At 36.9% G+C, this 13,901-nt stretch overlaps 1 protein-coding gene across 1 annotated transcript in view; it reads left to right on the top strand.

Moving 5' to 3' along the window:
- LRRK2 (leucine rich repeat kinase 2) overlaps positions 1–4,101 on the top strand; it is a 146,806-nt gene extending 142,705 nt beyond the window's left edge. Inside the window, exons 50-51 of the mRNA XM_023182780.2 lie at positions 1,844–1,915; positions 2,480–4,101. Of these exons, the coding sequence (XP_023038548.1) occupies positions 1,844–1,915; positions 2,480–2,601 (194 nt within the window). The 3' untranslated portion in view covers positions 2,602–4,101. The remainder of the gene's footprint in view (positions 1–1,843; positions 1,916–2,479) is intronic.
- Positions 4,102–13,901: the final 9,800 nt, after the last annotated feature.

Genomic DNA, 13,901 nt, shown 5'->3' on the forward strand with positions numbered 1-13,901 from the left:
TTTTTTACTTGTAAATTTGTTTGAGTTCTTTGTAGGTTCTGGATATCAGCCCTTTGTCAGATGAGTAGATTGCAAAAATTTTCTCCCATTCTGTAGGTTGCCTGTTCACTCTGATGGTAGTTTCTTTTGCTGTGCAGAAGCTCTTTAGTTTAATTAGATCCCATTTGTCAATTTTGGCTTTTGCTGCTGTTGCTTTTCGTGTTTTAGACATGAAGTCCTTGCCATGCCGTGCAAGGTTATTTATAGATTCAATGCCATCCCCATCAAGCTACCAATGAGTTTCTTCACAGAATTGGAAAAAAACTGCTTTAAAGTTCATATGGAACCAAAAAAGAGCCCGCATTGCCAAGACAATCCTAAGTCAAAAGAACAAAGCTGGAGGCATCATGCTACCTGACTTCAAACTATACTACAAGGCTACAGTAACCAAAACAGCATGGTACTGATACCAAAACAGAGATATAGACCAATGGAACAGAACAGAGTCCTCAGAAATAATACCACACATCTACAGCCATCTGATCTTTGACAAACCTGAGAGAAACAAGAAATGGGGAAAGGATTCCCTATTTAATAAATGGTGCTGGGAAAATTGGCTAGCCATAAGTAGAAAGCTGAAACTGGATCCTTTGCTTACTTCTTATACGAAAATTAATTCAAGATAGATTAGAGACTTAAATGTTAGACCTAATACCATAAAAACCCTAGAAGAAAACCTAGGTAGTACCATTCAGGACATAGACTGCGAACTATTAAGATACATGTCCACACAAGCAGAGCAGTAGGTATCTCAATGAGTTGTCTCCGTAGTCTTATTCTACCAAAGTGGTTGCATTCTCTAGTTGAATTGTATGTACTTTGGGACCCAAATAGCTTGCTTATAACTGAAGTTATAGTGGAATTTCAATAGGTTACAGTTTGATTTTAAAATAAAGATCAATTTGAACATAGCCTACAAGGTGCTGCATGAGCTGGCTTCACTGTACCTCTCCTGCCTCCATCATCTACCACATTCCTACCACATCTTCCTCATCTAGATGAACATCCAGTTCTTCTTAATTACTGTGCTATATTTTGCCTCAGGGATTTGCACGTGCTGTTCATTTCTTTGCTTAGTTAAAGTAGTTTTTTTATGCTTAGTTAACTCATACGGTTTGAAATGTTAGCTCCTGTGTCAAAACCTCTGAGAAGCCAACACTGATTAGGTCAAAGTTCCCACTTTGGGTTCCCATAACAGCTTTCTTGCATAGTTGTGATCATAGTCATTTTTTTTTTTTTCATTAATGCTAGTCTCTTCACTAGAATATAAACACCAAGCAGGTTGGGTTAGTGTGTTTTGGTTTACCCCTTTATTCCCAGTATCTAGCCTAGGACTTACATAGAAGACTTTTGATGCAAATTTGTTGAATAAATTAGTGAATAATTTGAGAAGAAAATATGATATTTTGACATAGTATCAGTATATCCATCCATCTAAGTGTCCATTTAAATACTCATCTTTGTACCTTACCGTATCCAAAGAACTTTTCACACACATTACCTCATTTAACATTGTAACTTTGGGGAGGGTAATGTATAAATACTAAGCCTATTGTATAGAAAGGTTAAGCTGTTTTCTCAGACTCACATAATTAAGAATTGCAGCAAGGAGTGGATCACAGATTTTGTTAGTTTTTTAAAATGCTGATCTTTATTCAATATAATTTAAGGATCACCTAGAAAATAGAACTGTGAATTCAGTTCCATGGTATTTGTGTCTTAGACTATGAACAACTTTACTTTTTTTCAGACCAGCTTAATATATAGTTTTAATGGAAAACTTCTATATTTTGTTTTTGTAAAGGGAGCCTTAAAAATGTCATGCTGGTATTGGGCTATAACCGGAAAAGTACTGAAGGTACACAACGGCAGAAAGGTAACATTTAAAAGGATACTGTATTCCAAACAGTGCAATGACATGAATGACGGTAACATATTATGTGTTTTATAAATTTGTAGAAAATATTACATATGGTATAATCAGGAATTTTAATTGGTAGTTTATAGTATAAAGAACTTAGGTGTAAATTTTCAAAATTACAAGTGATATGAAGTGTTAAATATTTATATTTTCAGATGAAGTAGAGGTGTCAATCACTAGCTCAACCTTAAACTAAATGTGAATATTTTTTACAACTTACCTATATTTACATAATGTTTAATTTTGAACAGTGTTTGAAAAGCTTTATTTCTTTTAGATTATGAAATGTTAATTTATTAAATGTCTACACTCTTCTTGAAATTTAGTAGTTTCTATAATGTATTATAAAAATTGTCCAAGTACAGTTTTTTATAAATAATTATTTAGTGCATTAGTTATAGCTGTGTATATATATACATTTATCTAAGTCAACTAAAAATACATAAGCCAAACTGAAATAAAATAAGAATGTTTTATGGTGGATCTTTGAAACATGATTTCATTTTTTTCTTTTTCTAGAGATACAGTCTTGCTTGACTGTTTGGGACATCAATCTTCCACATGAAGTGCAAAATTTAGAAAAACACATTGAAGTGAGAAAAGAATTAGCTGAAAAAATGAGAGGAACATCTATTGAATAAGAGAGAAACAGGAATTGTCTTCGGATAGGAAAATTACTCTCTTGTAAATATTTATTTAAAAATGTTCACATGAAAAGGGTACTCACATTTTTTGAAATAGCTCATGTGTATATGAAGGAATGTTATATTTTTAATTTAAATATATGTAAAAATACTTACCAGTAAACGTATATTTTAAAGAACTATTTAAACACAATGTTATATTTGTTATAAATACCAGTTACTTTTGTGCATTAATTAATGAAGATAAATCTGTGAAGTACCTAATTTAAGTACTCATACTAAAATTTATAAGGCCGATAATTTTTTGTTTTCTTGTCTGTGATGAAGGTAAACTTTATTTTAAATTCTGTGCTTAAGACAGGACTATTGCTTGTTGATATTTCCAGAAATCTGCAAGGTAGAATGAAAATATTAAGACAGTTTCCTATGTAATGTATTGCCTCTTAGATTGCTTTGAAATGCACTATCATATATGCTTGCAAATATTCAAATGAATTTGCACTAATAAAGTCCTTTGTTGGTATGTGAATTCTCTTTGTTGCTGTTGCAGACAGTGCATCTTATACAACTTCACTCAATCCAAAAGAAAACTCCATTAAAAGTACTAATGAAAAAACATGACATACTGTCAAAGTCCTCATATCTAGGATATGAGGAGAGTTTCTGTGTCTTTCCTAGACATGATAGAGTTGTTTTTCAACTCTATCTTTGAGTGTGGATACCCTGAATTTTGTATAATTAGTGTAAATACAGTGTTCAGTCCTTCAAGTGATATTTTTATTTTTTTATTCATACCATTAGCTACGTGTTTTCTAATCTGCTTCATCCTAATGCTTATATTCATCTTTTCCCTAAATTTGTGATGCTGCAGATCCTACATCATTCAGATAGAAGCGGTTTTTTTTTCAGAATTATAGAATTCCACAGCTCCTACCAAGACTATGAGGACAAATATCTAAAACTTTTCAGTTGCTAAAGGAGAAAAGAGCTTTAGTTATGATGGATAAAAATATCTGCCACCCTAGGCTTCCAAATTATACTTAAATTGTTTACATAGCTTACCACAGTAGGAGTATCAGGGCCAAATACCTATGTAATAATTTGAGGTCATTTCTGCTTTAGGAAAAGTACTTTTGGTAAATACTTTGGCCCTGACCACTATTCATTATTTCAGACAATTCCCTGTGATAGGACAACTAGTCTATTTAATATTCTCAGAACTTACTGCATTTTACTATATGAAACCTCTAAATTTATTTATATTCAGGGTGATCAAATTCTTAAACATGAAAGATTTTCTGTATTTTAAAGGAACCCATGCTTTAACTTGCTACGTAATTAACAACAACAACAACAAAAAAATACAGTAGAGCTCTTTGTTCCAGTGTTCTCTCTTTCATTGTTACTTTGTAGGTATTTGCAAATTTTTTTTTTACCAAAGACAAACACAAAAAAAGAATACTGTATTTAAATGGAATAATAAAATTTTTAAAAGCATGTTTATGAATTTTTAAACTTTGTGATAGTGTTTTGCTTTTCACATATAGGTCCGTTATCCATCTCATGGGAAACTTTGTATATTAATTTGTATATGGAATATTCCACGATAAGAAAGTGCAACTAAAGTTTTTTCTTGAGAACTTACGGAATATTTAAATTTAATTTTCTATAATACGTATAGTTGCCAGGATCCCAGGACAAAATCTGATGGGTATGAAACATTCTATTTTCAAGTTCTCTTAAAAATTTTTTGTAAGTAAATTTGTTTGCTCTTGAGTACTGAAACAAAATATAAGACTTTAGAGTAAATGATGTATACAAAAAATAAGCACAGTCACTTCAAGTGTTTTCTGATTAGAAACATAAAATAACCTGCTAATTATGATCCAAATACAAACATATTATCGTAACAGAAAATATTCTTTTGGGAAAATTTTGAATTCAGAAAAGGGCGCCTCTCTGACTCTAATTCACTCTATCGATTATGTGTGAACTATTTTAACTAAAATGCAACTTATTTTTCATCAAGGCAGTGAAATATATTGATGAAACATAGCAGAATTAACAAAAGAAGATCGTGAACTTTCCTAAGTTAAATGTAAGGATGCAAATGTTCTGATATTGAGAGGAGATAAAATTCAAAACCATTGGGACTTTGCTTCTTTATCCATCACTTTGGGTATCTTAACACCTAACCTGGTAAATTGAATGTTTTTCATGGAGGCTTATCAGCAATTCAGTAAACTAGTAAACTATGTCAACTCGGGAGAAACTGACATCCTCATTCTCCATGCTAGCCAGTTTCTGATCCAGGGTGTCATTGTTTCTAATAACAATTCAGAATCTGGCTGCTTAAAGGCACCTAGGTACTTGGTTCTTTCTAATTTGTCAAGGAATTTGGAGTGATCCTATCACCCTGATTTCAAGCAAGAGACAGAGAGTCACCTGACCCAAAGGCCTGCTGTCTGAACACACTCTGAGTGAGTGAGCAGAGATGTGGTGGTTCTCTCTATGTGCTGCCACCACACTGTTCTTGATTTCTACCCTTACTTGGGAAGTCTCTACTTGATGTCTGTCTCAGGCTAAGAAAAAGAGAAGAGAAAAGGAATGAGTATTAGCATCTGGATCATGGGGCTGCTTCTCGGCCTCTATGAGACTCCACTAAACAGTACAGCAATCAGGGCCTACAAAACTAGATGTTACAGAGTAAACAAGAGGTATCATTCTGATCTGGGCTTCACCACATTTACCCACTGAACATTCCCAAGAGAAGGTTGTTACCATTTATTTATGAAAATACCAAACTCCGATACATACTCTATTAGAAGTATTATGGAAAAGTAGAGAATATGTCTACCTGGCCAGAGAATAGAGGATCCAGATCACAAAAAAAGTACAAATATTTAAACAGAGACTTAGGACAAATGGGCATTCAACAATTTCCAGAGTGAAATAACATTCTAGGCAGATGATGAAACGTGCTGTCTTAGGAACTTGAGCTTATTTTGAAAGCATACCTATCAAATACATGCTGAAATTTGTTGCAAGTTCCCATTCCTTACAGTACTTACGGGATACACTTAAGTGACTGAAGATGCAAAAGAAGTATATATTTGTGTATGGATATAGCAATTTTATCATTAATTGAGAGATTATAAAGTTAATGAGCTGTTCTTTGCAGAGGGAGTATTTGTTAGGATGAAATGGGGAGAGATGTTTCAAACACCAAGTTTATCTTATAGGTTAAGAAATCCTAGAAGGAATCCATGACTTTATGTACATGTACAATATATGACAAGAGATTTCCCCATCTTCTTGCAAAATGAGCACAAAGTAACTAACTCAAAGCTTGTGCTATTATGATAAAAGTTTAAAAGGTTAGTACATAGCAGAAATGTGATATACTATAATGGGGGTCCAGGGGATAAAATCTTTGCAAGCTGATTCTCCCATGTTGGCACTGTTTCGATTTCCTACTATGTTATGTAACACAAATGAGATCGTACATTAGAGTAATAAGGCAACCACTGATAGAAGCTGCATGCAGGCAAAAGAGTGTTCTCTGATCATAAGCTTAGTTTAGTTGGATCCTTGCTGCAATCACTAAATTAATAAATCTGTGCTAGTATTGAATCAGGAAATCTCCGCCACAAGCAGATAAGTAAAAACTTTCTGCTTTGGCTGAAATAACTGCTTTTAGGAAAAGAAAGAGTATACGCTTATTAATATAGCTTGGGATGTGGACCTCTTTGATGAGACTATACAATTCAGGGTAGACAAAGTGTGCCTATAAAGAAATTTAAAATAAACCTATACGTTCAAATGGAACATATTCTTTAATAATGACATTTTTAAGGGCTCTGCATTTATTCCATGAATGTTGCCATTATTGTTCAGTTTTTCTTAATTACCTGCATTCACTTTAAAAAACAGAAAAAAAAAAAAAAAAAAGAGAAACAGTTGCAAAAGAAAGCAGCCAGAAAGAACATACATTTAGAATTGAAAAAGACCTTGGTCTAAATTCTAGATTTGACATTTACTTAGTAATCTGAACTGGAGCAAGTTGCACAAATGGCCAGAGAATCTTTTTTTTTTTCCCGTAAAATGGCAACAGTAGTATACCCACCTTCTAGAAGGATGAGTGTAAATTAAGGAATTGTGCAATTAATTCCCAGGCAAGTCACACACAAGCACCACCTTATGAGGCAAGTCACACACAAGCACCACCTTATGAGGGAATTCATATTAGACATCAGTGTCACTAAAAATTCATTTCTCTAATAAAGTACACATACTATACGTTTTGGATATTTGGAAGTTGCTCCTGGTAACCACTAATAATAAGTTCAAGGTGCCAAGGGTTTTAATTGAATTTGCCAAACAATTAAAGTGTGAAAAGAAACTACTATCAAGATATTGACTTATTACATTATGTTTTTATGCTTTTAGTGAAAGCCATGACCAGATACAGCTAGAAAAATTTGCCGGGCGCGGTGGCTCAAGCCTGTAATCCCAGCACTTTGGGAGGCCGAGACGGGTGGATCACGAGGTTAGGAGATCGAGACCATCCTAGCTAACACGGTGAAACCCCGTCTCTACTAAAAATACAAAAAAAAAAAAAAAAAAAAACTAGCCGGGCGAGGTGGCGGGTGCCTGTAGTCCCAGCTACTCCGGAGGCTGAGGCAGGAGAATGGTGTGAACCCAGGAGGCGGAGCTTGCAGTGAGCTGAGATCCGGCCACTGCACTCCAGCCCGCGCAACAGAGCGAGACTCCGTCTCAAAAAAAAAAAAAAAAAAGAAAAATGATCTCTGCCCTCATGATGTCCTTATGATTGCCTTCTCTTCTGTTTCCATTGTGACTTGATAACAATTGATAACATCTATGATTTTTTTCTTTAAACAATTCACTCCAATGAATTGCCTGAAGCTGTTGATTTCTGGATAGTATACATCATCCGTTCTGAGTGGGATAATGTTTTGTGCAACAAGAAGGAGAGCAAGTTTGCTCTTTCTGTTGATTTTGGTGGATGGTGTGGGAGAAAAGAGCAGCACTGAGGTTGAAGATCACTGGGTGACAACTCTTCTGCTATAGCCAGACTTATTTATTTGATGTAACTTACACACATTACAAACAATCTCTACTTTCCTCCGTGCTCCTCCCTTCCCCACCTACAATATAGGATTTTACTATTTACCCATTTCATGTCCACTGTGTCTGAGTAACATTACTAACTAGTACAATGCATGTAGCAGATAATTTTACATGAGAATTAAATTTCACATTAAAAATCACCTACACGGTTCTGATAATTTTGGACAGTTCTTTATTCTTAAAGTGGAAAATTATAAAACAAAAGAAATAATTTTAGTTCTATGTGTCATTGCGCTTAGGTAAAGCTGAGAGTATCTTTGGCTCTCAATAAACTGTGTGTTTAGCAAGAAGGATTTTATTTAAAAGATAAATATGTTTTTGCCACATACAAGAGAATGTCTCCATTGATATATGTTTATTTCAAAAGTAAACATAAGTGGTAGCAATATGTTGTAATACCATAAGTTAAATATTATGTTAAGCTTTTAAGTAAATTCAGTCACCTCTTCTCTAAATGCTCTCAATTATTTTGTACACTTTGGTCTTCCATAAAGATAATTAGTATGTGTCAATTACTGAGAAATAAGCTGTCTTTCGTCCAGGGTTGCTGATGTTTTGCTTCTTACTTCTTTCTTTTGTGTTACTTTCTTTAAAGAAAATGGTTTTCCAGGTGTTATTTTCTAAATGTCATCATATAAACTGAGGCATAAATTATTTAATTGCTCTCTCAAGTAGCTTTTATGCTTTCAAGGTAATGTAAACAGGAAGAAGGAAAACACATAATTTGAAACACTGACTGAGGAAGATTTTTATAGCACAATTATAAATTATGGAAAATGAGAAGAAATAGTCAACCTGAGGGAGGAGCAAGATGGCCGAATAGGAACAGCTCCAGTCTCCAACTCCCAGTGCGAGCGACACAGAAGACCGGTGATTTCTGCATTTTCAACGGAGGTACTGGGGTCATCTCACTGGGGAGTGCCGGACAATCGCTACTGGTCAGCTGCTGCAGCCCGACCAGCCAGAGCTGAAGCAGGGCGAGGCATTGCCTCACCTGGGAAGCACAAGGGGGAAGGGAATCCCTTTTCCTAGCCAGGCGAACTGAGACACACAATATCTGGGAAATCGAGTAATTCCCACCTCAATACTGCACTTTGAGCAAACGGGCACACCAGGAGATTATACCCACACCTGGCCGGGAGGGTCCCACGGCCACGGAGCCTCCCTCCTTGCTAGCACAGCAGTCTGTAATCTAACTGCAAAGCAGCAGCGAGGCTGGGGGAGGGGTGCCCGCCATTGCTGAGGCTTAGGTAGGTAACCAAAGCCGCTGGGAAGCTGGAACTGGGTGGAGCTTACAGCAGCTCAAGGAAACCGGCCTGTCTCTGTAGACTCCACCTCTGGGGACAGAGCACAGCTAAAAAACAACAGGGGAAGCAGCAGAGGCCTGTGCAGACCTGAACGACTCTGTCTGACAGCTTTGAAGAGAGCAGCGGATCTCCCAACACAGAGGTTGAGATCTGAGAACGGACAGACTGCCTGCACAAGTGGGTCCCTGACCCCTGAGTAGCCTAACTGGGAGACATCCCCCACTAGGGGCAGTCTGACACCCCACACCTCACAGGGTGGAGTACACCCCTGAGAGGAAGCTTCCAAAGTAAGAATCAGACAGGTACACTCGCTGTTCAGCAATATTCTATCTTCTGCAACCTCTGCTGCTGATACCCAGGCAAACAGGGTCTGTGGTGGACCTCAAGCAATCTCCAACAGACCTACAGCTGAGGATCCTGACTATTGAAGGAAAACTACCAAAAAGGAAGAACACCTATACCAAAACCCCATCAGTACGTCACCATCATCAAAGACCAGAGGCAGATTAAACCACAAAGATGGGGAAGAAGCAGGGCAGAAAAGCTGGAAATTCAAAAAATAAGAGCGCATCTCCCCCTGCAAAGGAGTGCAGCTCATTGCCAGCAATGGATCAAAGCCGGTCAGAGAATGACTTTGACGAGATGAGAGAAGAAGGCTTCAGTCCATCAAACCTCTCAGAGCTAAAGGAGGAATTACATACCCAGCGCAAAGAAACTAAAAATCTTGAAAAACGAGTGGAAGAATTGATAGCTAGAATTATTAATTCAGAGAAGGTCATAAACGAAATGACAGAGATGAAAACCATGACACGAGAAATATGTGACAAATCCACAAGCTTCAGTAACCAACTCGATCAACTGGAAGAAAGAGTATCAGCGATTGAGGATCAAATGAATGAAATGAAGTGAGAAGAGAAACCAAAAGAAAAAAGAAGAAAAAGAAATGAACAAAGCCTGCAAAAAGTATGGGATTATGTAAAAAGACCAAATCTACGTCTAATTGGGGTGCCTGAAAGTGAGGGGGGAAATGGAACCAAGTTGGAAAACACTCTTCAGGATATCATCCAGGAGAACTTCCCCAACCTAGCAGGGCAGGCCAACATTCAAATTCAGGAAATACAGAGAACACCACAAAGACACTCCTTGAGAAGAGCAACTCCAAGACACATAAATGTCAGATTCACCAAAATTGAAATGAAGGAAAAAATCTTAAGGGCAGCCAGAGAGAAAGGTCGGGTTACCCACAAAGGGAAGCCCATCAGACTAACAGCAGACCTCTCAGCAGAAACTCTACAAGCCAGAAGAGAGTGGCGGCCAATATTTCACATTCTTAAAGAAATGAATTTTAAACCCAGAATTTCATATCCAGCCAAACTAAGTTTCATCAGTGAAGGAGAAATAAAATCCTTTACAGATAAGCAAATGCTTAGAGATTTTGCCACCACCAGGCCTGCCTTACAAGAGACCCTGAAGGAAGCCCTAAACACGGAAAGGAACAACCGGTACCAGCCATTGCAAAAACCTGCCAAAATGTAATGACCATCAAGGCTAGGAAGAAACTGCACCAACTAACGAGCAAAATAACCAGTTAATACCATAATGGCAGGATCAAGTTCACACATAACAACATTAACCTTAAATGTAAATGGACTAAATGCTCCAATTAAAAGACACAGACTGGCAAACTGGATAAAGAGTCAAGATCCATCAGTCTGCTGTATTCAGGAGACCCATCTCACATGCAGAGACATACATAGGCTCAAAATAAAGGGATGGAGGAAGATCTACCAAGCAAATGGAGAACAACAACAACAAAAAAGCAGAGGTTGCAATCTTAGTCTCTGATAAAACAGACTTTCAACCATCAAAGATCAAAAGAGACAAAGAAGGCCATTACATAATGGTAAAGGGATCAATTCAACAGGAAGAGCTAACTATCCTAAATATATGTGCACCAATACAGGAGCACCCAAATTCATAAAGCAAGTCCTTAGAGACTTACAAAGAGACTTAGACTCCCACACAATAATAATGGGAGACTTCAACACTCCAATGTCAACAAAGACAGATCAATGAGACAGAAAGTTAACAAGGATATCCAGGAATTGAACTCATCTCTGCACCAAGCGGACCTAATAGACATCTATAGAACTCTCCACCACAAGTCAAGAGAATATACATTCTTCTCAGCACCACATCACACTTATTCCAAAGTTGACCACATAATTGGAAGTAAAGCACTCCTCAGCAAATGTAAAAGAACAGAAATTATAACAAACTGTCTCTCAGACCACGGTGCAATCAAACTAGAACTCAGGACTAAGAAACTCAATCAAAACCACTCAACTACATGGAAACTGAACAACCTGCTCCTGAATGACTACTGGGTACATAACAAAATGAAGGCAGAAATAAAGATGTTCTTTGAAACCAATGAGAACAAAGATACAACATACCAGAATCTCTGGGACACATTTAAAGCAGTGTGTAGAGAGAAATTTATAGCACTAAATGCTCACAAGAGAAAGCTGGAAAGATCTAAAATTGACACCCTAACATCACAATTAAAAGAACTGGAGAAGCAAGAGCAAACACATTCAAAAGCTAGCAGAAGGCAAGAAATAACTAAGATTAGAGCAGAACTGAAGGAGACAGAGACACAAAAAACCCTCCAAAAAATCAATGAATCCAGCAGTTGGTTTTTTGAAAAAATCAACAAAATTGACAGACCGCTAGCAAGACTAATAAAGAAGAAAAGAGAGAAGAATCCAATAGAAGTAATAAAAAATGACAAAGGGGATATCACCACGGACCCCACAGAAATACAAACTACCATCAGAGAATACTATAAACACCTCTATGCAAATGAACTAGAAAATCTAGAAGAAACGGATAATTTCCTGGAAACTTACACTCTTCCAAGACTAAACCAGGAAGAAGTTGAATCCCTGAATAGACCAATAGCAGGCTCTGAAATTGACGCAATAATTAATAGCCTACAAACCAAAAAAAGTCCAGGACCAGATGGATTCACAGCTGAATTCTACCAGAGGTACAAAGAGGAGCTGGTACCATTCCTTCTGAAACTATTCCAATCAATTGAAAAACAGGGAATCCTCCCTAACTCATTTTATGAGGCCAACATCATCCTGATACCAAAGCCTGGCAGAGACACAACAAAAAAAGAAAATTTTAGACCAATATCCCTGATGAACATCGATGCAAAAATCCTCAATAAAATACTGGCAAAATGGATTCAGCAGCACATCAAAAAGCTCATCCACCATGATCAAGTGGGCTTCATCCTTGGGATGCAAGGCTGGTTCAAAATTCGCAAATCAATAAACATAATCCAGCATATAAACAGAATCAAAGACAAAAACCACATGATTATCTCAATAGATGCAGAAAAGGCTTTTGACAAAATTCAACAGCCCTTCATGCTAAAAACACTCAAGAAATTCGGTATTGATGGAACGTACCTCAAAATAATAAGAGCTATTTATGACAAACCCACAGCTAATATCATACTGAATGGGCAAAAACTGGAAAAATTCCCTTTGAAAACTGGCACAAGACAGGGATGCCCTCTCTCACCACTCCTATTCAACATAGTGTTGGAAGTTCTGGCTAGGGCAATCAGGCAAGAGAAAGAAATAAAGGGTATCCAGTTAGGAAAAGAAGAAGTCAAATTGTCCCTGTTTGCAGATGACATGATTGTATATTTGGAAAACCCCATTGTCTCAGCCCAAAATCTCCTTAAGCTGATAAGCAACTTCAGCAAAGTCTCAGGATACAAAATTAATGTGCAAAAATCACAAGCATTCTTATACACCAGTAACAGACAAGCAGAGAGCCAAATCAGGAATGAACTTCCATTCACAATTGCTCCAAAGAAAATAAAATACCTAGGAATCCAACGTACAAGGGATGTAAAGGACCTCTTCAAGGAGAACTACAAACCACTGCTCAGTGAAATCAAAGAGGACACAAACAAACGGAAGAACATACCATGTTCATGGATAGGAAGAATCAATATCGTGAAAATGGCCATACTGCCCAAGGTTATTTATAGATTCAATGCCATCCCCATCAAGCTACCAATGAGTTTCTTCACAGAATAGGAAAAAACTGCTTTAAAGTTCATATGGAACCAAAAAAGAGCCTGCATTGCCAAGACAGTCCTAAGTCAAAAGAACAAAGCTGGAGGCATCATGCTACCTGACTTCAAACTATACTACAAAGCTAGAGTAACCAAAACAGCATGGTACTGGTACCAAAACAGAGATATAGACCAATGGAACAGAACAGAGTCCTCAGAAATAATACCACACATCTACAGCCATCTGATCTTTGACAAACCTGAGAGAAACAAGAAATGGGGAAAGGACTCCCTATTTAATAAATGGTGCTGGGAAAATTGGCTAGCCATAAGTAGAAAGCTGAAACTGGATCCTTTGCTTACTCCTTATATGAAAATTAATTCAAGATGGATTAGAGACTTAAATGTTAGACCTAATACCATAAAAACCCTAGAAGAAAACCGAGGTAGTACCATTCAGGACATAGGCATGGGCAAGGACTTCATGTCTAAAACACCAAAAGCAATGGCAGCAAAAGCCAAAATTGACAAATGGGATCTCATTAAACTAAAGAGCTTCTGCACAGCAAAAGAAACTACCATCAGAGTGAACAGGCAACCTACAGAATGGGAGAAAATTTTTGCAATCTACTCATCTGACAAAGGGCTAATATCCAGAAGCTACAAAGAACTCAAACAAATTTACAAGAAAAAAACAAACAACCCCATCAAAAAGTGGGCAAAGGATATGAACAGAC

The sequence above is a fragment of the Piliocolobus tephrosceles genome, chromosome 10 (genome assembly GCF_002776525.5).
Source record: "Piliocolobus tephrosceles isolate RC106 chromosome 10, ASM277652v3, whole genome shotgun sequence".
NCBI classification, from domain to species: Eukaryota; Metazoa; Chordata; class Mammalia; order Primates; family Cercopithecidae; genus Piliocolobus; species Piliocolobus tephrosceles.